Raw genomic sequence first — 22,715 nt, forward strand, 5'->3', positions numbered from 1 at the left:
TGGGCCGGCACGGAGCGCAGCGTCGCATCGTTGCCGTACACCAAAAAGTGCCTTGATCGGGATGATGCAGAACGTGCGTAATTGATTTTCACTGACATTAGGAAAAGCCCGCTGTGTATCCGCAGCCGGACCAGCCTATTATCGCGACCGAAACGAGTTCGGATCTGGAGCACAAGGTTGGACAGGTGCGCCGCCGACTGCAGAACATGCTCGGCAGTACTTTACATGGCGTCCACTCCAGTGTAGATGCGGTGATTAGGACCGAGCAGAATGTTGAACGTGAGTGGAACTTATTTACTGACACTAGATCGTTTGGGCTCGCTTAAGTCGCAGGGCGAATCGCTCGCGCCCAATGGCCTGTATGTCGGCGTGCTTACCCTCGCAGGCCTGGTTTTTACACGGCACCGTATGTCAACCGCTCATTGTACTGACCTCAGGTACTTTTCCGATTCGTTGGATCGTGCCACCGACCGTGTTTGCATTGTCGATGAGCTACTTCCTCCCGAAAACGACCGAGAACACGGTTGAGTACTATGAGAAGATCGAGAAGCAAAAGTGTCCCGCTTTTGCGGAAAAGCGTTCCGCTGGCTGGGAACGCGTCAAACGCTTCTTTGAAACGGGCGCCTCGCACTTTCAGTCTACCACGATGATGGCCAAAGACAAGATTGTTGCTGGCATCCAGAGCCTCGACAGGTCGAGCAGCAGCGCACAGCCGCTCACGCAGCCCAGCAGCAAACTGATTTAATAGAAGTCGGGTATAATTTATACATTCTAACTTTCATTTCTGTTTCGCCAAAAGACGATCCGCAAGCGAGTGGGCCGCTGGACTTAGCTGCGCACGCCGAGTTCGTCGAGTGGTCGGGGCAGTCTTTGTACGCACACCACGCACCCGACGCGCCTCTTGCCATTGTTGCCGAATTACCGGGGTCGAGAGCGAGGGGTCGTGCGACGACTCACCAACAAGCACCTTGTCTTGGTCCCACCCCATCCGCTCGCGTAGTGCAGCATCCCGGATCGCACGCTCTGTTCGTGCGTGCTTCTCGGCACGAAATATTTGGCGCAATGATGCGTTTTTCTCGTACGGCTCGGCCCATCGCTTTTCTGCCCACTCTTCCAGCTCGTCGATACGCGCCTGCCGTTTCGGTGCTGCTTTCCGCTCTTCCTGTCGCTTTTCTAACTGTGCAAAACCGCCTTCTTGTTCAGTTTTCACTGCAGCCTCGGAGTCTGTGGTCAGGTGCGCATGCCATCGTACCGTAAATTGGCACTCCGCCATGCTCTGCCGGATCCCAATCCTGCTTTTGCTGCCGTGCGCCGGATTCGACTGTATACCGCGTATTCTTTGATCAGAAGCGCCGCAGTACCCACCTTGGGATCTGTTCGTAATTCAAACCAATGCTGGCACAAGTGACATTTACATCGAAACGACCAGATCGGTGTGCTGTAGTAGCTGTCCACTTGCTTCTTTTCCGCATTAAAGCGAACACCCTGGCCAATGTGTGCATTGCACCCCTCACTACGGTTAATATGCCACACACTTACCACCAAACATTAAATGGGAGCTCGACTGGCTGTAAGCACACGGTATGATAAACGTACATCGCACAACAAGTACTCCCTGGTCTGCTTTTCGTGCTCGTTTCCCGAGCGCGTGTTTATTTGCAGTGCGATCAACACTGCGCTTGTTCGGATGTTCGTCCCGCGGACGGTACCGTCCCACTGCCGTGAGCTAGGGTCGCTCGCTACCTACTGTTGAATCCCTGCATGGTCGGTCGATGCACCGCTAAGAGCTAACCTCCACTTTTTTTTTTGCTACACGGTACTATCTGGCAAGCAACTCGCGCGGAACTGCCAGTATTTTTCGCGCACGGTCTCGGCATGGCGTAGGCGCTCAAGGATCTGGGGTGAGTGCAAAAAAACCACGCACCAGCTTTGCAGTATGCAGCAGGCCTTTCTCCCCTGCATCGATACGTTCCAATGTACTCTCCAGCATCCATTCCAGCGCGCCTGGCGGCGTCCGACCGCCGCGGTCCGTATCTGGATAGGCCGCAGCTTTCGCATGGTCCGGTTCGGGAATATGTTGCATAACTCGTGCATCCAGTGTGTGCAATGGCCTACGTGGCTCCAGTCCTGTATGCAACCTAAGGTCAGCGTGCGCGAACGACGTACCCTTGCAAATAATTCCACACACTCGCATTGTTCGGCGCGACGGTTACCTTGCCGAGTGCGTAGGCAATTTCATTGTCGCGCACGGGTTCGTGCTCTGCGCTTAATGTTTTTCCATCTGCAATACGCAAGAGTGTACAAAAGAAGCGGTGGTTGTATGCACTATTGTTGCGCACATCCTCGTCCAGCAGACGGTCCGTATAGGCAAGCTCGCCATCCCAAAGCTGCGGATATTCTCCCCCTCCAGGAGAAGACGCATGCCTTCCATCGCCAAGACCACCAAAATGCACGAGTACCCATTCTCTGTATGCCCAGGTATGATAGTTTTTGCTGTCCAAATCGAGGACCGACTGCGTAAACGCAAGTTCATGCGAAGGGTCACCTAGAATAGATACAATAATACGGCGGTGTTGCCTAGCGTTAGCAGTGTCACTGTGCATACCAAATCTGGTAATTTTTCATGTTTCCCACGGCAAAATCGTTCAAAAACGCAAGCTCTTTCCGCAGTACGCCTGGATCCTCCGCGGCCATTTGCATCAATATCGACGCACGGTATTGCCAGATACTATAATTCGCAGGGTTCAGATCAATGAGATGTTCTGTCAGTGCAAGTGCACGCTCTGACACTTCTACACCATCATTGCTAGCGCTTTTGAGTGCACGGAACAAGCCCATCGCTTGCGCATACAACGGATCGTACAAAATCGGGCACAACGGCTGTGGCCCGTCGTCCTGTGAAACAGGTATCAAGTCTGCCCACACGCGCGACGATGGATCAAAAGGCAGGTAGCTATCCTCCGATCCCCCATCCTCTTCTGTAATGACGACCATGCTGTAGCTTGCCAAGGCGCAAGACACGCGCCGCGATAAATGTGGAGGAGCGGAATAAACAGGAAACAAAGACGTGCGCTGTGCTACATTGTCTAGACTAACTCTTCTACTTGCAACCAATTGGAGGAGCCGAAATTGTCGAGCAGCATCTGTTGTACTTGCACTTTTGTCCAACCTTTCATATCGACATGCAATGTCGCAGGTACGGCCTCGCCATGCTGCTTTAAAAGCAGGGATGTATTCAACGCACAAGGCCAAGTACCGTATGAGCGCAGCAATGACTCCAACTTGGTTATACGTTGACGATGCACTGAGTATATTCCGCCAAGTGTACGCAGTCGCTCACTTGTTGTATAGTCCAGCATCGTGGCCGATGCATTTGCATTTGGGGCTTGCGCCATAAACAATTCCGACGTGTCTAGGGCCACATCCGGCACGAATGGCTCCAAGTGGATGGATATACGCGAAACAACATGTGTTTCTGGCGTACGCACAGTGCGAAGGAGGAGAGGAAAGAACATGTCCAAGTCAGAGGTCGCAGGAGACTCTTCGTACGAGTCCGTGGCTACGCGCGACGCATCCACGAAGCCATGTGACATTGCTGGAAGCACTGGCACCGCGCGTTGCGTATCAGCACCGGCAGACGATGATCGATGCGATGTCTTAGTCACATGTGGGAAATCATACGCTCTAATCCCGTGCAAATCTAGATCACAACTGCCGGCACGGAGCGCAAAAGGAACACTGGTCACCATATTTTCAAACAGTCGCGCGCCGGCAGGCCCTGTGCTGAATGCGCGCGCAGATTGCAACCCGGCACCAAACGGCAAGCGCAGCGCTGCAGGACCATGTGGTAAGCGCGCATGCATCGATGCGGCATAGGCAAGTCGTGAGCCAGAAGGTGGGGCTAGGTAGCGCAGCGCATAAGGAATGCGGGGCGACATGCGCAAAATCGCTTGCCCTCCCGACATCGGCTGCCATACACGCAGTGTGCCTCGCAAAACGGGCGCCAGGAAGCGCGCAGCACGCAAAAACAGCCGCAGCACATATAGCTGCACGCTACGCGACGGCCACGAAGTATGTACGACACGGAAAGTGGCGTTAGCATGTGCATGCGGTGGCGCAAAGCGTCCGTGCGAAGGCGGGACACGAAGCGATGTAGGCGGGTGCCGTGCCTTGGAAATTTGCTTGGCCACAGCGCTACCAACAGGCAGCTTATGAAGGCCCAGCATTGGGATGGAAAACACGGTGCAATTCAGGCACGCGCGGGGGGCGCTGCATTGCGCACACGGAAATATATATGCGACACGCCGTGTGGCAATAATCGTACACGTGACGTGACCAATGGCGTCTGTCCCACGCGCCAAAAGGCGCGTACCACAGGCCTGTGGGCGCGCCGGAAAAGGGCAATTCGACGACAGGGTCGAAGAGGAGCCTAGTTGTGTGTACACTATGCATATAAATTACAGCTACATTAAGACATAAGAGGCCACAATGGGAGCAACTATAATAGACAGCAAAGGCACAGCTGTGCGTCCTGCCGCGCTAAGAAACAGGATCGGGTAAACGTTTGCGTACTTGCCAAGTCCGTTTGAAGAAGACTGAGGGCGGAAGCCCAGCATCTTATCCATATCGTTAGATTGAAGTGCGTCGCAATTAGGTATTGTACAGGCCACACTCGGGTCTGCTTTTGCCTGTATACGCACCCAGCATGCCGTAGATTTTTCACCGACACAGCACGTATTAATAGTAGTTTCTGACCAGCTTGCCTGCTGATTATTCGCGAGATCATTTTCCATCGAACAACCGCCCTGGTTTGTATTCGCAGTAATGGGCGCATCAGTACCAGGCGCGGCAGTACCCGACTGCTGAATTCGATTCGACGAGGAAGGTGCCGTTGCGTTTGTTGCAGTCGCATTCGCTGCAGAATTCTGAACGGGCGCAGCTCGCTTTTCTTCTGTGTGCAGGACAGAGTCCACAATAGTTATGTTCGATCTCCTGTTCATATTGATCGGTTGCTCCTCATCCATGATCCTGTCGGTGAGTGAATGAAAAAAAAAAAGTACGTACGCCCACATGCGCACAATACGCTCTGCATCAGACTCTGTCGCTGCAACGCATGCTACACAAGCAAGTGCCAATACTGCAAAGCACACAAAATTCTTCATCTATGCAGAGCTCAGTATAGCACGGGTTTCAACACTAGGAGTAGGAGGGTCTGCTCTGAGGCGCGACTGTGGGGGCTGCAAAACAGACTGCACGTGGCTATGTCCCCACACATTAACTGTGGAGGCGTGTGCTATAGTATCAGCGGCGCTGTTCCAGTACCGTGAGCATGCCTCGAATCAAGTCCGCCTTGAGATCCGCAAATGCTTCAATACCGGTAGAGATGCGTAGTAATTTTGAATCCTCTTGTGGTGAAGAGATTTTGCGTTGTTCCATGAGCGACTCGACACCCCCCAGCGACGTGGCAGGCGTGAAGTATTCTACTTCGTGGGGCAGGTAAACCGCCATTGTTTCCGTCGCGACAAGCATGCCAAACGTAGGAGAACCTCCGTTTGGCATCTGGCTGCTAGGATCAAACCCTCGTCCTTCTGGATGACCATCTGCGTCCGTCGTGTAATCGCTGCGTGGCTGCAAGGTCGAATGCCAGACATGTGTAATCACCTTGCCATCCGTCAGCTCTTTCGGCGTGTCTGGATCAGGCGTCTGTCCCGCTGTCAGACTGTGAAGCCACTTGACCAGCTCGGCAGCGGTCTTGGATTGCTGCGTCACTCGGAGCGACAGCGTGCGCAAGGAGCGGAGCAAGAGGTAGGACTCGAGCATGCCGAGCACCGCGCCGTGCGCTGCACGATCGTGCCAAAGTCCACGGAACTGGTCATAGTTCTGTGTGCAAAGCACACCCGCAAGTACGTCCGAGTGCCCACCCATGTACTTTGTCCCAGAATGCATCACAACGTCTACGTTGTACTGGAACGGGTCCTGCAGGGGCGGTGGTGCAAAGGTCGAGTCCACTGCAATGTATGCATTTGCATTGCGTGCAAGTTTTACATAGTGCGCCAAGTCGCGCGCCTCGCCAGTTGGGTTCAGTGGCGTCTCTACCCATACGAGTGTCGCTCCACGGCGAATGCCATCTTTCTCGTCCGCGGATGCGCTGCAAGGCGCAGGGTATTCGTCGTCCAAATCTATAATCTTCACATCACGGCCACGACCGTAAATTTCAGCCGCTTCATGCACACCAAAGTAGCCTCGTCGAATGGCAATCACAGACGGAGCAAAGTAATTTAGCACTGCGAATGCGGCAGCAAGACCGGAGCTGAACGTAAGAGCGTGACCACTAAGCAAACTCGATAAAACACGCTCCGTGCGCAAATTTGTGTCCTGTGTGTAGCGACTGTATACATGCAATGGCGCCTTGTCTGGCGTCGACATCATCTTCTCAACGCCCGATGCCAACGCGGAGTCGGGGTGCGGTTGCCTAAAAGTCGTGCTCAGTGACATGGGCGGAGCAACAGGATGCGTAGAGTCTGCTTGGTGATCGGCGTGGTCCGCATGGAGCATGCGTGTTGCTAGCTGCGGTGCAGGTAAATTCCGCGGTGCCATGGTGAGTGCAAAAGCGTTCTGCAGCGCGTGACTTTCTACATCGGGCCATCGGCAAAAAAGTCGCGCGCGTGGTTCGGGCGAGCATCTCGTCTAGTGCACGAACAATGTGGCTCGATACGTACCTGCCAAGCTGGCTTCCCTCACGGGTGCATAATACGATCGTCTTTTTCTGTGCGAATCCGTTGAATGCATCACTTTTTTTTGTATTGGTATTCCTGCTTGTACACTATGTACGCGTCCCCGACCCGATGCTGCCGCCTACAACACCGTATGCACAAGATGCCAAGCAAACCGTGGATACCTGGTCGAACTACTCGACAATTCCCCAGGAGCATCCCAAGTCGGTAGAGTTTGTCAAGTATACGCCAAAGACGCTTGCATTGTTCGACGGAACAGCACACGACGATGGGAACGATGGGCGCCGCATCTTGCTCGCTATAAAAGGCAACGTGTTTGATGTTTCCCCAGGGCGCAATTTCTACGGACCTGGCGGTCCCTACGGTAACTTTGCGGGGCGCGATGCATCGCGCGGTATGGCGAAACAGTCTTTTGACCCCGAGATGCTTACGCCGCTGGACCAGCCAATAGATACGTTGGAAGATCTGACAGCTAGCGAACGGTACGTGCGGTATCATACTTACAACAGAAAAAATATGGATGAATGGGAAGCTCATTTTGAGGGCAAGTATGGCATCGTGGGTGAACTGGTCAACGAGGCCGACGTAGGCTTGTAGTCTGTATGTGGAGAACTTCGCGTCTTGTCGACATCGTCCATGCATGCTGGGACGTGCACGCCGTTGCAGCACTGGACCTGATCACATTTGCTAAGCAATTTAACAATCCTGCATGGATCTGCAGAAAGGCAAAGTACCACTCCCAGTGCATACTTCATCTTAACGAGTTAATACTGCGCCACAGCCATTTTGCGTCAATCTCGGCGCGAAAATTGTCAATGTCCGTGCCGCATTTGTGCAAGCGGCTATCGAAAATGCACTGCCTTTTCTCGTCGAGGCGCACAGTGCATGTATACGCGGCATCATCATCCATTGTGTAGTGAGGCGGGAGCAATTTCCATCAGTACTGCAGCGTTGGGGGCGAGCTATTACTACATGATAATACATTCGTCGCTCCTTGCGGCGCCGCGCGAAATGCTCGCACTGCGGCTCCCAGGCGGCGCATTCATATCCACAACCACAACACCTGTATTGTGCTTGTCGACGTGCGCGGAAATTTGATATCTAGTGTGAGCCATACAATTCGTACATACTGCTGCAAGATTTGCTGCACAGCCGGCTTGATATGTGCAACATGGCCGTGCGAGTGAATCCCTTTCCCAACAATCAAACGTAATTGGTTCCAGTGCATTGCTCGCGCTTGGTGGATCACTTCTTCAACCTTTTCGAGCGCCTCTTTCGTGTAAAGACCATGCAAGTCAACGGTGCCCGGCGGACTGTCTGCATTGTTTGCAGCGAAAATCCACTGGACTGCCTGTTGATTCAGCTGCTCCATGCGCATCTTGTGCATATTTCCCTCCTCACTTAGCGCATGAGCTTTGACATGATCGCCATGCTGATATGCTTTGTGCGAAGCCTCGTACGCGTTTGCCATTTTATCGCCTTCCGATCTAGCCTGGTTTCGCCATGTTTTGTACTGCTGATTTTGGGCATTGACGTTGTTGTCGTCAAACGCATGGATGTCGCCAGTGCCAAGAATCTGCTCCGTGTACGGAGCAGGACCTCCAGGTCCCTGATTAAATCCAGGTGGATACCCTTGAGGCGCTGGCGGGCCGGGCGGATAGCCATAAGCGCCTTGGTAGTTTTGTGCCATTCCAGCGCCCATCCCGGCGCCCATCCCAGCACCATTTTTTTTGAAAGCGCGAAAAAGCTATTGTGAGCATGCTTTAGCTGCATACCTTGCGCGCAAGCCGGAAAATGTGCCGCCTGTTGCGCTTCAGGAAATACACTACCTGGTCCATCGCAAAGGCAAAGTGTGCGCTAAAAAAGTGACGCGGGGTACTCCACTTTTCTACACACTGTAATTATGCTGCTTTCGGCAGCGGCCCTACTTGTACAGACGGATTCCGTGCTTCAGTATGACGAATACGCTTGTTATTCTGCTGAACAGTGCGTTTCCATCGCATCTTACCTCCATGCCGTAGCCGTGTCAAGATGGTGTGCATACGCCCATGGCTGATCTCTGTAAAGTCTTCCGCCTTTTGCCCGTCGCCAAGCTTTTTTGCCAGAGTGGCGCGCGCGCGCACCGATGCTGGGCGATGACGCCACATTGCATGCCGGCGCAGCCACAATGGTGATCGACCCGCATTGCTCATCTTTTTCTGCATGTACGTATCGCAACCCCGTATCGCATGCCCAAAATCCTCGCTGCGCAGCACAACCTTCTTCTGCCAGTAGGGCGACGCAGATGCGTTTGAGCTGTCCGATGCACCTGAGGACCAATCAACTGCAGGATTTCGTGGGTAATGATATCCCACATACAAGTCTTTCTCGCGTTGGATCTTTACATAGCTTCCGTCGTACGAGCTCAGCACAAACACTTGGCCTCCGCAATCAACCCATGCATTTTGCGAATGCTTGTCGGCCGCGCGAGAGCCGCGCGTCTGCATCGCTTCTACAAGCGCTTGCGGATCATCGTAATCAACAAATGTGACTGCGGAAATAGCCTCGCTCTCAAACGCAGGTACATCTGCATTGTCGGTCTGTTCCTGTTTGCGCGCAAGCAGCTCGTCAATGCTAGCGTTTTCAATATGCCCAGCGTCAAATAGACCAAACAAAGTCGGCGTGCATACAAGTTCATTGTCCAAGTTGCCCACCAAGTCAACAATCAAACAGTCCTCTTTCCCTGTTCCTGGTGACAAACGCATTCCACGCCCGATCATTTGCGAAAAAAGGTTTTGCGACTGAGTTGGACGCGCCAGCAATATGCAGTCGATAGGGGGGACGTCTGCGCCCTCTGTAAGAATAGCACAGTTAATCAAGACGGGAAATGCGCCGTTGCGGAACGCATTGAGCACTTCGTCGCGCACCTTGAGCGGCATGCCTGAGTGAATCCCACGCGCTTCGACTCCTCGCGCATGGAACTCGGCAACAAGCGCGTTAATGTGCTCGATATTTACAGCAAACACAAGTGTCGAGCGTCGCATTTTGTGTGCCTTGGCAATCCAAGTCCGCACGACCAGCGCATTCATTGCGGGCCTGTTCATCACCTTGGCAAGAGATGCTACATTGTAGTCTCGTCCCGTGCGTGTCACTTTGGACAAGTCCAAGTCAATGTGCACAGCCGTAAATCGAAGAGGAGAAAGCCAAGCCTCTTGGATCATGGCGAGAAAATCTTTGTGGAACACAATCTGGTCGTAGACATTGCCGAGCGCGTACCCATCGTGCCGCGAAAATGTCGCCGAGAAGCCAATAATAGGAACACGTGGGTGCATAGGCGGCATGCCAGCATCCCGCTCTGCCTCCGGTGCTTGCTGTGTACGGACCTGGTTGTGAAAGTGGGAAAGTACGCGGAGATAACTTGTCGAGGTCGAGTGGTGTGCCTCGTCCACAATAACGCACTTAAACCGCTCTGGATCGTACTTTTCCAGTCTGCTAGCATGACGCAAAGATTGCAAGGTCGCAATTGTTACGTCTGCGCGCCCCGACGCCTTATTCTTGGCGCCCTGCTCAATTTCGACAGAGAGGTGGGGCAGCATCCGCTGCACCGTTGCGCGCGCCTGCTCAGCCAATGCAACGGCATTGACAAGCACGAGCGCCTGCCTTGCAATCCCGCGAGGCTCAATTTGTGCTATTAATTCCGTAAACATGGCCGTTTTCCCGCTACCTGTCGGCGACGAAACGCCAAGTCTCGTTATGCCATTGCCTATCGCGCTCAAACACGTAGCCACACATTCTTCCTGATACGGACGTAGCGCCCAAGTGGAAACGGAGGTGCTACTACGGCGCGCACACACATATTGCAGCCCCGTCGCGCGCCATCGCAGCGCCCAACGAGCAAAGCGCATGGCGTCGCGAACCGCCACCGCGCACCTCCACATGGACTTGTGCCTGTGGCCATGAGTGTGCGCGATGCTACGCATGCAGGGACGTGGTATTCCAGCGATCCAACTGTGCTAGAGCGCGAGTTAAATACATGGCTAGACGCAGCGCAGACAACACCGCATCCCACAGTGAATGAACATGGTCTGCAGGAGCCAGCTGTGGCGCAACACCCTATTGTGCAAGGCTGCAAATGCATTATTGCCCCGTGCGTACGCTACTGCCTCTTACCGTAGACATGCAGGGTACCGTTTTTCAGGGCCTAGTGCAGCGTGGAGCTACGGATGCGTCGATTCTGCGTCTATGTATGTGCGCGACCAGCTGACGTTAGCGACCGAGTCTTTGTGTTTGGGCCTTCGCACCGCACGTACTTGGAAGGGCTTGCACTTTCGCCATTTACCAAGCTGGCAACGCCGCTGGGAAATCTTGATGTGGACGTTAATGTAAATAAGCAGCTGCACGCTACCTCTCGCATTCCCTTTATGAGCCGCGCCGTGGACGAGGCGGAACACAGTCTTGAAATGCAGTACCCCTACTTGGCCAAAGTACTGCGTGGCCGCAGTGTCAAAGTGATCCCAGTGCTTGTCGGTGCACTGAATACCAAACTTGCACAGGAGTATGCTAGCCAAGTATTTGCCACGCACGCGCGCGATCTGCGGACCTTGTTTGTCTTTTCCAGCGACTTTTGCCACTGGGGCGAGCGCTTTGATTACTGCTACTATTGCGCGCAAGGTGACGAGCCGATGCATCTCGCATGCAGCACGCCTGTTCAATACTATGCACGTACGCCCATCTACGCGAGCATTCAGGGCCTCGATGCAGAAGCCATGGAAGCGATCTCTACGAGACCTGCGTCGGTCGCCGTCGCCCAATTTGAAGCGTACATGCGGCGTACGCACAATACAATTTGCGGACGCGGCCCGATTCTGCTCATGCTAGTACTGCTTGCACTACTGGAGACGGAAGGCAAGCACCACGTATGTCATTTCACACATTATGAGCAGAGCAATGCGTGCACAACGCCGTTCGATAGTTCTGTGTCGTACGCAACTGCATACGCACGCGCTACATAGATTTTGTATCTAACCAAGATGGACAATTCGCGTCGCGCGCCGACTCGATCTCCAGCTGCCGTTCATGAAGCGCAGCGATCGCTTCTTCACCGGTCACAACATTGCCATTGTGCAAGCATTGCACAGTGCTAATATCGCGCCCCGCCGCGCGATCCTTTTCAATACCCTCCAGCAGCCGTGCATTGAACAGTGCTTGTCCATAAAGGATAATGTACTGTCGCGTGTCCAGCTTGCACTCGTGCAGTGGCAGGATGCCGGAAGCGTCCCAGTTAATCAGCGCGCCAAGGCCCGCTTCGGCCTCAACAGACGACGGCGCGCCGCCCTGTTTGTGCTCCCACGCAGTACAAGCCGACCAGTCTGCATGCTCAAGCAGATCCGTCGCGCGCTGCTCAAAGACGTTCTGCACCTGAGACTGCTGTGCCATGAGATCAATGATGCGTGCATCAGGTTGCATGGCAGCGTCTTCCGTGTGTTGATCCAGCGATGGTTTGGGTACCGGCACGGCGGGGTCAAAGTCAAGGATATCAATATTGAGCCAGGACACATTGTCTTTTGTAACCCACGCTTTGTTCTCGTCGCTCAGCATTGCATATGCAAGCAGGTTTGCATCCCATGCACCCAGTGCCACAGTCGCGAGTTTGTTGCGCTCGCCATGTGCATCGTAGCGGAAGCGAACGAGGTGCAGCGGGAGCAGAATCGGGTAGCACGCCATGAGCTTTACATCCAGCGAGTCGTGCTCGATGCGTACCATGGCAGTCGCATTCGGTTCATTGGGCTCGCTCACGTTTGCTACTTGAATTTCGACGCCGGGGAGAAGCGAGATGCGCTTGTTGATGTGCAAAGCAGGTCCTTCGGAGAGCAGATCGACCACGAGTGTACGCAGATCGGCATTGCGGAATGCATCAGACAAAGCAAAAGGGGATACATTAAAAGGGAGCACCGTGATGGGGTCCTCGAGCTTGACGCTGGGGTGCAAGTGCCGCGCTGCGGAAAATGACTCGTATCGCATCGGCTCGTCGGCTGATGTGGTCACCATATTGCTCGGCCAGCGACCCTCCATTTCGGGCATGCGCAAAGGCGGCGGGCGCAAAGGCAACGTATCCATAGGCTTGAACGTGTTGCCAGGAAATACGGAATTCGTGCTCACAAACGTCGCTTCAGCAGCGCCTGCATCCCCACGGCATTTTACTTTCCAAATGCCCTCGGCAATCCAGACGGGATAATATAACGGCTGTGCGGACTCAAAGCGCATCACGGACTCCTCAGACTCAAGCATTGCGCCGAGGCCCAGCGCTTGCGTGATGGCAAATCCAATGCCGCCCCAACGCCCTTTGATGGCGGGCAATAGCTGCTCCAGCGCCGCGAGACGCGCTCGATACACGGCACTCTCGGAGCTTAGCATAAAATTCAACGCAGATACGCGGTTCTCACGCGTAGCATGTGCAGAAGTACTGAATGCACGCAGTGCGCCGCGCGCAAACTGCGATGCACGCATGGTGGGAAAGAATGTGAGTGAAGCACGTGCTATTTCTTCGGTGGCCTGTGCGGGGCAACGCCGATGGGAGCCCGCGACGCTCGAATTGGCAACGGCGTTGCATGGCCACTGTAAATCGGAATTTGTCACAATCAAAGCTGCGCTTCACTCTTCATCGCTACTATCGAGATCTGCGGCGGCGCTATCGTGCATCCCCTCTACAACAAGATTCGCACTCGGTCCAAATCCATGCACGTCCTGGAGAGCACACTGCAAATTCGTCTTGTCGAGCACGCGTCGTGGATATGTTTGCACGAGATCAAACGCGTACCTATGCACATAATCCTGCGGTGCCTTCGTCTCGCCGGTATGATCGCCAGCAACGTCGGCAGTATCGACGTACGCATACACTTGCTCCAGTGTATCGGTAGGACTGAACCTGCGCTGCAGATTCTGCCCGTCGGGTGTATGCACAGCGACACGCAGCTGCGGCGCCACATTTGCACCTGGCTCCAGTGGCACAAGGTTTGTGCGCGCCCAGCAGCGCCATTGCATCGCTTTTTCCTGCTGCGCACGCGCAGCAGCCTCGGAGGAAAGTTTTGACTGTTCGTGAGCGGCGCGCTGCTCTTCTTCCGCGCGCCGTTTGAGCACACGCTCATGATCCCGCTTACTTGCTTCCGCATATGCGCGATCTTGAGCAGCTTTCAGCTCGCGCTCCATTTCGCGGTGCTGCCGCTCGCTGCGCAGGCTGCCAAGGTATGTGCGCGTGCGAGGAAGCACAATGTCTTGGATATGCGCAAGAATCGACATGGCGCCCAGGTTTGTGCGCGGGGAACCTTCCATGCGCGAGAGGACCGCGGGGTGCGCTACAAGTGCGCCGCCACGCGACCGAGAGCGACGCGGTTGTAGTGCAATAAATGCAATAAATGGGTACGTGCTAGCCTCCAGCAAACGCGAAACTTGAAATGCTTCGCGCGCTTGTACGTCGCCACCCCACACACAAAACTCTTCATTGCGCAGCTGGGCGACCAGCGCCGCATCGGTGAGGACTTCTGTTCGGAAATAAGCAGCGTCCGTATGCGTCGTGCTCGTCAAAACAACAACCAAAATCTGGATCTGCTGTTTTGCTTCGCGCAGCGCATCCGAGTAGCTTCCTGCAAAGAAATTTGGCAGTGCAATGCGCATCTGCGCCGACTCGTCGGGAACGCTGGTCCCTCCTGTATCGCGCTCCAATTCCAAAATCCAGCGACGCGCAGCCTCGCGTGGATCTTCGTTGAAGCGAGAGAGTTCAATTGTATCCCGGCCGTTGGGCGCCCGGCTTGTAAGTCCCACGGAGCGCAGCACAATCATGGCAAGGAAATGCAGCACGGAGAATGGCATCGAAACCCAGCGCCACAATGTCGCTAGCCACCCCGATCCCCATATCCCGGAAAGCGTTTGCGCACGCGACACAGGTGGCACGCGCAGTGGCGAGACCGCACGCTGGCGCTGCGGCGCATCCTCCAACCTTCGGCGCTCGGCAGCCTGTGCATCGTCGATTGATCGCGCAGCAGCGTCAATATCGCCCTCTATATCAAGCATCGCACTCATCACGTCGTCATCAGGTTGCTCGCTTCTTGTGTGCCCGCGTGATGCAAGTACGTCGCGCAACGACGCAATGCGCGCGTCGGCCATCGTCGCTGCGTACAAGCCATGGGGCGGCGTAGGGGTTACTTCGGCCGAGCTGGTTACTTACGCTGTCTTCGCTACAGAGGACAGGCTCGTGATGAAGTTGGCGCCTGTGTTGTGCAGCGGGTCCCAGAAACTCATGTCTGGGTGCACACGTTCTCCACGCTGCAGATGTGCCGCGCGATACAGGCCGCCGCGCTTTTCGGTCAGCTCGGTGCTCTCCACGACTGTGCGGCGATTACGAAATTGGACCGTGCGCACCTTGGTCGCTTCGGGACTGTTTGTCCACATGATCTGCTCCACAAGGTGGTGCACACCAAGGCGCACAATCCCAAATGCCTGGTCCACAAGGATCGCAAGCACAAATGATGCGACGAGTGCGCCACCACGTCCCGTATTCGGCAGAAAGAAGGGAAGCACTCCTCCGATCTTGCCACTAAAATCGCATTCTTTAACCACGCCTGACCTCGATTCGGGATGTATGTAAGACCGCAAGCGTGTAGCAACAGTGTGCTGCACGCCCTCACCAACGGTATTGTCCTCAAACAAATAGTTTAGCGATGCATTGGTAAACACAGCAATGCGAATGAGGAAAAATAAAACGGTGAGCCAGGGCCCGATGCTTGCTTTACGCACAGGCACGGGGCGGCGCGTATTGAACATGATCTTAAGCGAGTCGGTGCGCAGCTCGAACCAGTTGTTCACAAACGCCATCACGGGCGAAAGTGGCCAAATCACAGACCAGACCACGACTCCGCCAAACTGTGCAGCCATTTCGGCATAGTCGGCGAATTCGTGGTACACGGGCAACGCCATTTCTGCACGCACGCGCTGCAAAAACTTTACTTCAACGCGGTCACTCGCAAAAGAGACACGACTGGGTGCAGACGGCTCCTCCTTGGCCTCGCGTGATGCAAACTTGGACTTGGCGCGGACCAGTACGCGAAGAAGCACAGGGAGGACAAGTTCAGAAAACATGTTGGATATCTGCGCAGTCGTGGCGAGCGCAAACAGCTGGCTGTGCAGCCGCGTAGGATTTACGCTAAAGTGCAGCTTCGATGGCAAGACAAACTTTGGCTGGCGTAAGAGAAACCGGTAGGCAGCAGTGAGATAGCCGCGCGAAGCAAGAAACTGGACGATTGCGTCGCCAAAAGGTATGTAGACAAAGGCGGTGAGCGCCAAAGGGCCGTAGGTGACAAGCGCAGAAAAAAGAAACGTCTTGTACGTGATGCCAGCATCATACGACTGCACCGTCGCGTAGTTCTCAAACTCCGCAAGCCATGCCGCAACGGTTTGACTCACAGCAACCGCTGCGGGGACGGACAGGGAGAACAGCACCGTCGGGATCATGGCCACATATTTCGCGTACGGACCGCGGTAAACCTCTGCCGTGATGATCTCGACAAAGAAGTTGGCCGTGAGAACAAAAACAAGAAGAGTGGCAAACAGGAGAGTCACAGGTACACCCAAAAGCGTGCGAAACTCGCGCCGCCACCATTCGTAGCTTTCGTACCGCTCGCCAGATGCTGGGTCGCGCAGAATCTTGCGCGGGCGAAATCTCGGGTGCCGTTGCCCAATAGCGTCGCTTCCAGCCACCCCCCAGCGTACGGCAAGTTTGCGCTCACGAATGCGCCACACATGCACAAACACACACGCCCATAGAAGGAGGATAAAGGAATATATGGGGCTGTAATAATTGCCTTTGTACCAAAAAAGCAATCCCAGCACCGCAGGCGAAAGCAGCCAAGTATAGTAGATATTCAAGAACGCAAAGTAGAGCGCGACTTGCTCGCCAAAGTGGAAGCGGATCGTCTCGATATGAGCGTTGGTAATCCCGAAGAGAATTGAACGCAATGAGTTATCCTTCCAGCGCTGCAGCCACGCACGATTAAACCGTGAATCCTGCAGTGAAAACATGTCCACAACGTGTGGGTATAGCCCATGGCCCAGCTGGATCTCTGCGCCGCAAATAGCACCGTTCTGCTGGCCAAACGGATCTTCAGATGCTGTGAGCAAAGTATGCACGTAGCGAATCTTGTCCGCCGGTGAGATCACTGTCCCATCCTCGGCCACAACTGCGCCTGCATCGGTACTGAGATCGGAAGCCGCCGGCGATGCGGTGTCCAACACGCCATGAATAAAGTCGTGCTTTTTCTCTTTTTCGCGCACCGTGCACAGAAGTCGGTTCGAAGCGGCAACAAAAATGAGCACAAAGCCATCATCTTTGAGACAGTGCCGAGACGTGACTGTGAGGCCCAGGCTCCGTATTTTTGAGATCAAGCGCTCATACTCAGCGATACGCTCCTGCGCTATATCTTGGGGAAGCCGTTCGCTAGGGCCCACGTAACAAGATGGCACCGCTTCAAACTTAAGCACATAGTCTATAATGGGCTCTGCACGCGACTGGTCCAGCTCGTGAGCAGATTCTTCGCTCATGCTCGCTGTTTGGAATTGGACCGTGCTAGAAACCAAGTGGTGGTGGTGGACCGGCGGGATGGCATGTGGAGGTACAATGCGGAAAAACACTACAGCAACACTACACTTCTTTGGACGGCATGTGCAAGTGCACACTCTTGCCTTCTCCGTGCGATATGGTCGGTGCAAGTGGAAGAGTGGAAATATTTGCATCCACGCCGTACTCATTAGTGGTGTACGTAGAAAGACCTTTGGAGCGCGCACGCATGAGCAAATCTGGAGGTAGCTCGCCGTCTTTCTCGCGGCTGAACGCCTTGCCTGCGTCGGGTATGCTTGCAAAATGCGAGTGAATATGCGAAGGACCAACGTGCTTTGGCGGTCCTGTCTCTGGGTCATTTGGATCAGGGCCTTTGTCTGCGTAGAACCAGTTGAGGAAACCGCGCCATGAGATTTGGCGCCCCTCGTTGCGACCTTGGCTCGTGGAGCGCGTGAGTGTACGCGTGTGGCGCACAACACCAGGTCCAAAATACATAATGGGAATGGTAATACCGTGTGTAAGTACAGAGGAAAACACGCAAAACAGCACAACTGGGTTTACGACCCGACGCAAGTGATCACGAGTATGGTCGTCGGGCACTTTGCGAATCGCGACTTCAATATAGTACAGCGCGCCAACACCGATTGGCCCAAACCATCCGGTAAAAACGGCCTCCTTCCAGTTCCGCAACACAGGAATAAACTTGTACCCAGCCATGACCCAAGGAACACGGCGAACAAGAATGACAAGGATGCCAAGCACGACAATCCTCCATCCATTGATACCAATGTCCATGTCACTATAATCACCCCATGGGATAATCATGCCAATGTACATAAAGATGGCCGTGTTAAATATCATATCAATAATTTCTTGAAAGTCGGTCTCTTCTTGGCGGATCCGGAACCAGTCATCCCATGTAAAACTGTTGCCAGCCACAAAACACGCCAGGATATCGTCGGTGCCAAAGAGACCTGCGGTGCCAAGGGTAAAGATGGCGAGACCAAAACCGTAGCTGAAAAAATTGTGCATATCAATTAAATCATACTTGGCTGCAAGGCGAAGTACTTTGCGCGCAACGTATCCCATCAGCGCGCCATACACACACGAAAGCAAAATTTGGTAGATAATCACGCTGTAAAACCAGCGCCAAATTTCGTTCCCGACTGACTCCCCAGAGTCAATGTTGGTGCGAACAAGTAGGTACACAGCCATAAACAGGAAAGGAAAACCAAGCCCATCGTTTGCACCGCTCTCTGCAAGAATAATATGGCGCACATGCTCTGCAACATGGTCTTCTGCAAAACGGCCAGACGTAATCGAGCTCGCGAGGACGGGGTCAGTCGGTGTTACACACGAAGCAATACATAGTGCCTCGAGAAAGGTCAGGTTGCGAATCAAACCCCAAATCAAAAGTGCACAGATGAACCATGCGCAGGTCATTATACCAAACAGCAGCACGCACAAGCTCCATTTCTGTCTCCACAAATACTTTTCAGGGAGCGTGATTCCGGTGAACAGTACTTGCACGCCAACAACAAATCGGGCAAGCTGGTAGGTTACCTCGTGGTACGTTTCGCTCGAGCCCCACGCAAAGGGGTTGACCCAATTTAAAACGCGGGGGCCGATAATAATGCCGACAGTAACAGCAAGCAATGGCTCAGAAATGTAAAGGCGCTCTTTGACAATGCGGCTAATAAGACCATATATTACAATGAACCCTCCCACGATGGCGAATGCCTTGGATACCTGGGAGAGTTCCGTTTCAATGATGTTCATCATCGCTCAGGTAAAAACAACACAAAGTAAATCTTTGTGATAATTTCGTGTTATTGTACAGACACACGCAAGAAATTCACGATAAATTCGACAGTGGTCATGTATATTAAAATAGGCTGATACAATGTTCCGCTCAAAAGAAGTACGAGGCGGTTTATTGCGCAAGTGCGCGGCTAGGCGTGCCTAAAAAATGTTTCGGAGGATGACTAAACAAACATGTGTGCGGCGACCACCAGCGTTGGCAACGAAGCCAACACTAAGGGGCGCTGCAATTACTTTTCTCACCGAATGAGGACCGATGCGGTAGAATGCACGCATTAGACCAATATAGATGAGGTGAAAACTGACGACATGCACTGACTGTCTGCAAGTACACTTTTCCAATACCCAATTCACCATGTATAGATTCCTAGCGCAACGCCCACCTAATGTCAAATACTCCAAAACACGCACATTTGTACATCAAAAAGCTCAGACGGAAATCCAAGCTGAGTTTCGGTGCGCACGACTTGCAAACCTGCGGTCTTGAAAATACGCTCATATAGACGCCGTGATCGTGTTACCGAGTAATCCTCCTCGTCGTACCACGTAGCTTCCTCGCCATTCTCACCATCGTGGTACACATTCTCCTTCACCACAATGACGCCTCCAGGAAAATTCTCGTTGCCGGAAGGCTCTGTCAGCGCCGCGCGAGCTTCCTTAAGAAACTTGATCAAATCCGGCTCGGATAAGTGCTGTAAACACCATTGGCACCAAACAACATCGTATTTCACTGGACACGGGAGAGGATTCAGCTCTCCACCACCCATCGCAGTTGGAGTAATGAGCTTGGATGTCACGGAAAGAGGGTCAGCAATGGGGAACGCTTGCAGCGTCGATGTATGAAAGTATACGGCCTTGTGTGCTTTAAAAGGCGACGTTTCCGTAGTTTGTCGTAACGGCTCCCACTCTGGCGACATTGCTTTAGCTTCTAAAAGAAATTTATGCACGGGCTCGACCAGATGCACTTCGTCCACGAGTGGTAACAAACTGTGCTGCGTCACACGGCCAACGCCCGCACCGCAATCAAGCGCACGCGTGACGGTACGCCCTGGTCCCCCGCGTTGCTTGATTTGGTTAGCCGTCCATTCCAGCGGCGTGCCATTGTATCCAGCGGGTGGTATGCTGCTCAGATAGGGCAGTGTGCGCAAAAGAAATGTGCGCGAGCCGAGCGCATCAATACGCGGAAGAGTCCCGTTTCCGTATCCACCAAGTACGCCGTCCACGGTAGCTGGGATGCCTTCCCAGTACTCAATCCCTTTGGCGACATCCGGGTTTGGGTGGACCGCACGAACGGTGGTCATGGCGAGAAGCGAAAAAAAAAGTATGTGGAGTCCAGTTGCGGCGGCAGCGCCCGAGCCATTCTGCCTACGTATGCTACTTTATTGCGTAAATTCGCGAAGCATCTTGTTAAAGCGTTCAGGATATTGAACATGCAATGCATGTCCGCCACCTGGCCACACCTGATAGTCCGCATGGGACATCACCTTGGCCATATGCGCAGAGTTGGACGGACGCACAAGGTTGTCCCAATCGCCCGTAATGATCCGTACACGCGGGATATTCTCGTCAATGTGCTTCAAGTGTTCGTCGCTCACATTGTGCGTAAGTGCAGCCATAATCTGTGACATTGCGCCCTGCAGTTTCGGGCGGCGCGTAAACGCAATGCGCCAGTAAAAAGTCTCCTTGGTCACTTCGCCATTGGTGCGCTTTCCTGTGGCATCGCTTGCGCTCGGAGCATTGAGCCAGTCCTCGGGGAAAAGCAGCTCAATCATCTTATCTACACGGCGTTCCGGAGTCGCGATACCCAATATCGCCTGCATCATTCCTTGCGAAATTGCGCCTAGGCCGCGAATTGGCGGGAGATTAAAGCTGTGGCCTGAAGTGGTGCTCAGCAACAAAAGGCTCTTGAACCTCTTAGGTTGCATACGCGCTACTTCAAGCGCCATCATGCCACCCATCGATACACCGGCCAGGTTCACGCTGCGTTCCTCGGTCCATCCGATATGGTCGAGCACTTCAAAGACATCCAATGCAAAATCCGTCGTTTTGTATCTCGTACTGGGTGCGTCTGAGTTGCCGTAGCCGCGGTTGTCCATCACTACAACCGAGTAGTTCGGGTCTGCGCCAAACTCCTCGACCTGGCTCAACCATCCAAAGCACGAATTGTTCAGGCCCATCAGAAAAATGATTCTGTTCGGTCCGGTACCGTGTTGCTCGTAATATAAGTTGAAGCCAGGTTCACCATCGGGCGATTTGGCAGCTACAACCCGGTCTTTGGCAACACGAAGTGGGCCTTTGGAGACAATCGTGGCCGGGTTGAACACAGTCGGCAAATACGCATTTCCCGATTCAGCGCGAGCCTTTTCAAGTGACTCAGCAGTAGCAGCCTTGTGCGCTGCTCCGTTCGGTGGATGTGTAATTGGTGTGGTCATCGGCGAAGCAGAGATGCGAGAGGCCGGAGCTGCGGTTTTCTCCACGTGCATCGCCAAACTATGGCGCTTTACCTCCACATAGCGCCGTACCCCGTGAATCAGGCCACTGTACGTCGGTACCCCCACCCCGCACCGTTGCGATACTTGCTGGCATGCACACGCATTTAAAAACCATACCCTTGTACGCTAGAATTAAGCAATACTAAAACGTTCGTGTACACTAGCCTGCACGCAGTCGTACGCACGCTCCATCGTGTTCAGCCGACGGCATTCATTTGCCACGTGGCTAAAATAGTGTTCCGCCACAGTGCGCCTTCGCATTCAACGCAATGGCGTACAGGTTCTTACGGCTTTTAGTACTGGCAGTGCTTCTGTTGATTGTGCCTGCTTATGTATACCTCTCGCAAAAGCAAGACTCATTTGTTCATAACCCTACTACCGGGGAATGGCTTTCTGAAGCTTCGTTTTTTTTCGGAAAAAAACCTGCACAGGTAGAACAAGGCCACAAGAACCCAGATACTGTTAGTGGTTTCATGGATTGGTGGAATGCAGGTGCGAAAATGCTTCATTCCGGCGTAAAAGAAGACGATATAACGCAGCATATCGTACCGCACCCCAGCCAAGCGGCGAGGCCTGTCGACGATGCAAACAGCGAGCCGATTGTAAATGGTGCTTATGCACCTAAGATGGCGAACGAAACTGCCAAGTATGTTGTAATACAATCAGACTAACGACAGGGCTGAGCTTGGACGTGCTACATGGCATTTTTTACACACCATGACACTGCGATTCCCAGATAAGCCCACCGAGCAACAATCTCAGGATTTGCGCGAGTTCTTCCGACTCTTTTCCTTGTTATACCCGTGTGGTGATTGTGCTACGCATTTCCAACAACTCCTCATCGAGCTGCCGCCGCAGGCTGGCTCACGTAAAAATGCGGCAATTTGGCTGTGCAATGCACACAATGCCGTGAACAAACGCCTAGGTCATTCCCAGTTCAATTGCACTGATCTCGATTCTACTTATGACTGCGGATGTGGTTCTGACACGATTGACCTCGCTACCATAAATCCAAGCCAGGCGACAGGCGAGGCGCATATAATGTAGCTTGACCCACGAGCGTTTGATTTAATAGGATCAATT

General features: G+C 53.6%; 14 protein-coding genes across 14 annotated transcripts; 4 read left to right on the forward strand and 10 right to left on the reverse strand.

Annotated features, from left to right (window-relative positions):
- Positions 1-61: 61 nt before the first annotated feature.
- MVES1_002064 (uncharacterized protein) lies at positions 62-745 on the forward strand (the record flags this gene model as incomplete). Its single annotated transcript, XM_056206896.1, has 4 exons — positions 62-73; positions 102-279; positions 308-406; positions 438-745. The coding sequence occupies 4 exons, from the start codon at positions 62-64 to the stop codon at positions 743-745; spliced, it is 597 nt and encodes a 198-aa protein (XP_056062871.1).
- Positions 746-778: 33 nt separating this feature from the next.
- Positions 779-3,593, reverse strand: RAM2 (galactose-6-sulfurylase; the record flags this gene model as incomplete). The annotated part of the gene is made up of 9 exons (XM_056206897.1): positions 779-1,224; positions 1,416-1,534; positions 1,748-1,757; positions 1,836-1,896; positions 1,925-2,111; positions 2,167-2,577; positions 2,606-2,995; positions 3,257-3,281; positions 3,329-3,593. The coding sequence occupies 9 exons, from the start codon at positions 3,591-3,593 to the stop codon at positions 779-781; spliced, it is 1,914 nt and encodes a 637-aa protein (XP_056062872.1).
- A 1,708-nt stretch (positions 3,594-5,301) lies between these two features.
- MVES1_002066 (cystathionine gamma-synthase) lies at positions 5,302-6,597 on the reverse strand (the record flags this gene model as incomplete). Its single annotated transcript, XM_056206898.1, has 1 exon — positions 5,302-6,597. The coding sequence occupies one exon, from the start codon at positions 6,595-6,597 to the stop codon at positions 5,302-5,304; it is 1,296 nt and encodes a 431-aa protein (XP_056062873.1).
- A 248-nt stretch (positions 6,598-6,845) lies between these two features.
- On the forward strand, positions 6,846-7,331 carry DAP1 (Dihydrodipicolinate synthase; the record flags this gene model as incomplete). The annotated part of the gene is made up of 2 exons (XM_056206899.1): positions 6,846-7,216; positions 7,244-7,331. 2 exons carry the CDS (start codon positions 6,846-6,848, stop codon positions 7,329-7,331), a joined length of 459 nt encoding a protein of 152 aa, XP_056062874.1.
- A 371-nt stretch (positions 7,332-7,702) lies between these two features.
- Positions 7,703-8,572, reverse strand: MVES1_002068 (uncharacterized protein; the record flags this gene model as incomplete). Its single annotated transcript, XM_056206900.1, has 3 exons — positions 7,703-7,835; positions 7,865-8,481; positions 8,510-8,572. The coding sequence occupies 3 exons, from the start codon at positions 8,570-8,572 to the stop codon at positions 7,703-7,705; spliced, it is 813 nt and encodes a 270-aa protein (XP_056062875.1).
- Positions 8,573-8,635: 63 nt separating this feature from the next.
- irc3 (Putative ATP-dependent helicase IRC3) lies at positions 8,636-10,420 on the reverse strand (the record flags this gene model as incomplete). The annotated part of the gene is made up of 1 exon (XM_056206901.1): positions 8,636-10,420. One exon carries the CDS (start codon positions 10,418-10,420, stop codon positions 8,636-8,638), a length of 1,785 nt encoding a protein of 594 aa, XP_056062876.1.
- A 249-nt stretch (positions 10,421-10,669) lies between these two features.
- MVES1_002070 (uncharacterized protein) lies at positions 10,670-11,685 on the forward strand (the record flags this gene model as incomplete). Its single annotated transcript, XM_056206902.1, has 4 exons — positions 10,670-10,860; positions 10,889-10,957; positions 10,984-11,633; positions 11,654-11,685. 4 exons carry the CDS (start codon positions 10,670-10,672, stop codon positions 11,683-11,685), a joined length of 942 nt encoding a protein of 313 aa, XP_056062877.1.
- A 32-nt stretch (positions 11,686-11,717) lies between these two features.
- Positions 11,718-13,220, reverse strand: MVES1_002071 (uncharacterized protein; the record flags this gene model as incomplete). The annotated part of the gene is made up of 1 exon (XM_056206903.1): positions 11,718-13,220. The coding sequence occupies one exon, from the start codon at positions 13,218-13,220 to the stop codon at positions 11,718-11,720; it is 1,503 nt and encodes a 500-aa protein (XP_056062878.1).
- Positions 13,221-13,364: 144 nt separating this feature from the next.
- Positions 13,365-14,873, reverse strand: ucp10 (UBX domain-containing protein 10; the record flags this gene model as incomplete). Its single annotated transcript, XM_056206904.1, has 1 exon — positions 13,365-14,873. The coding sequence occupies one exon, from the start codon at positions 14,871-14,873 to the stop codon at positions 13,365-13,367; it is 1,509 nt and encodes a 502-aa protein (XP_056062879.1).
- Positions 14,874-14,930: 57 nt separating this feature from the next.
- Positions 14,931-17,303, reverse strand: MVES1_002073 (uncharacterized protein; the record flags this gene model as incomplete). Its single annotated transcript, XM_056206905.1, has 1 exon — positions 14,931-17,303. One exon carries the CDS (start codon positions 17,301-17,303, stop codon positions 14,931-14,933), a length of 2,373 nt encoding a protein of 790 aa, XP_056062880.1.
- A 100-nt stretch (positions 17,304-17,403) lies between these two features.
- MVES1_002074 (uncharacterized protein) lies at positions 17,404-19,416 on the reverse strand (the record flags this gene model as incomplete). Its single annotated transcript, XM_056206906.1, has 2 exons — positions 17,404-19,103; positions 19,413-19,416. 2 exons carry the CDS (start codon positions 19,414-19,416, stop codon positions 17,404-17,406), a joined length of 1,704 nt encoding a protein of 567 aa, XP_056062881.1.
- A 113-nt stretch (positions 19,417-19,529) lies between these two features.
- On the reverse strand, positions 19,530-20,441 carry MVES1_002075 (protein N-terminal methyltransferase; the record flags this gene model as incomplete). Its single annotated transcript, XM_056206907.1, has 1 exon — positions 19,530-20,441. One exon carries the CDS (start codon positions 20,439-20,441, stop codon positions 19,530-19,532), a length of 912 nt encoding a protein of 303 aa, XP_056062882.1.
- A 78-nt stretch (positions 20,442-20,519) lies between these two features.
- MVES1_002076 (uncharacterized protein) lies at positions 20,520-21,572 on the reverse strand (the record flags this gene model as incomplete). Its single annotated transcript, XM_056206908.1, has 1 exon — positions 20,520-21,572. One exon carries the CDS (start codon positions 21,570-21,572, stop codon positions 20,520-20,522), a length of 1,053 nt encoding a protein of 350 aa, XP_056062883.1.
- A 329-nt stretch (positions 21,573-21,901) lies between these two features.
- Positions 21,902-22,679, forward strand: MVES1_002077 (thiol oxidase; the record flags this gene model as incomplete). Its single annotated transcript, XM_056206909.1, has 2 exons — positions 21,902-22,278; positions 22,310-22,679. The coding sequence occupies 2 exons, from the start codon at positions 21,902-21,904 to the stop codon at positions 22,677-22,679; spliced, it is 747 nt and encodes a 248-aa protein (XP_056062884.1).
- Positions 22,680-22,715: the final 36 nt, after the last annotated feature.

This window comes from Malassezia vespertilionis, chromosome 4 (assembly GCF_029542925.1).
Source record: "Malassezia vespertilionis chromosome 4, complete sequence".
In the NCBI taxonomy this organism is placed as follows: Eukaryota; Fungi; Basidiomycota; class Malasseziomycetes; order Malasseziales; family Malasseziaceae; genus Malassezia; species Malassezia vespertilionis.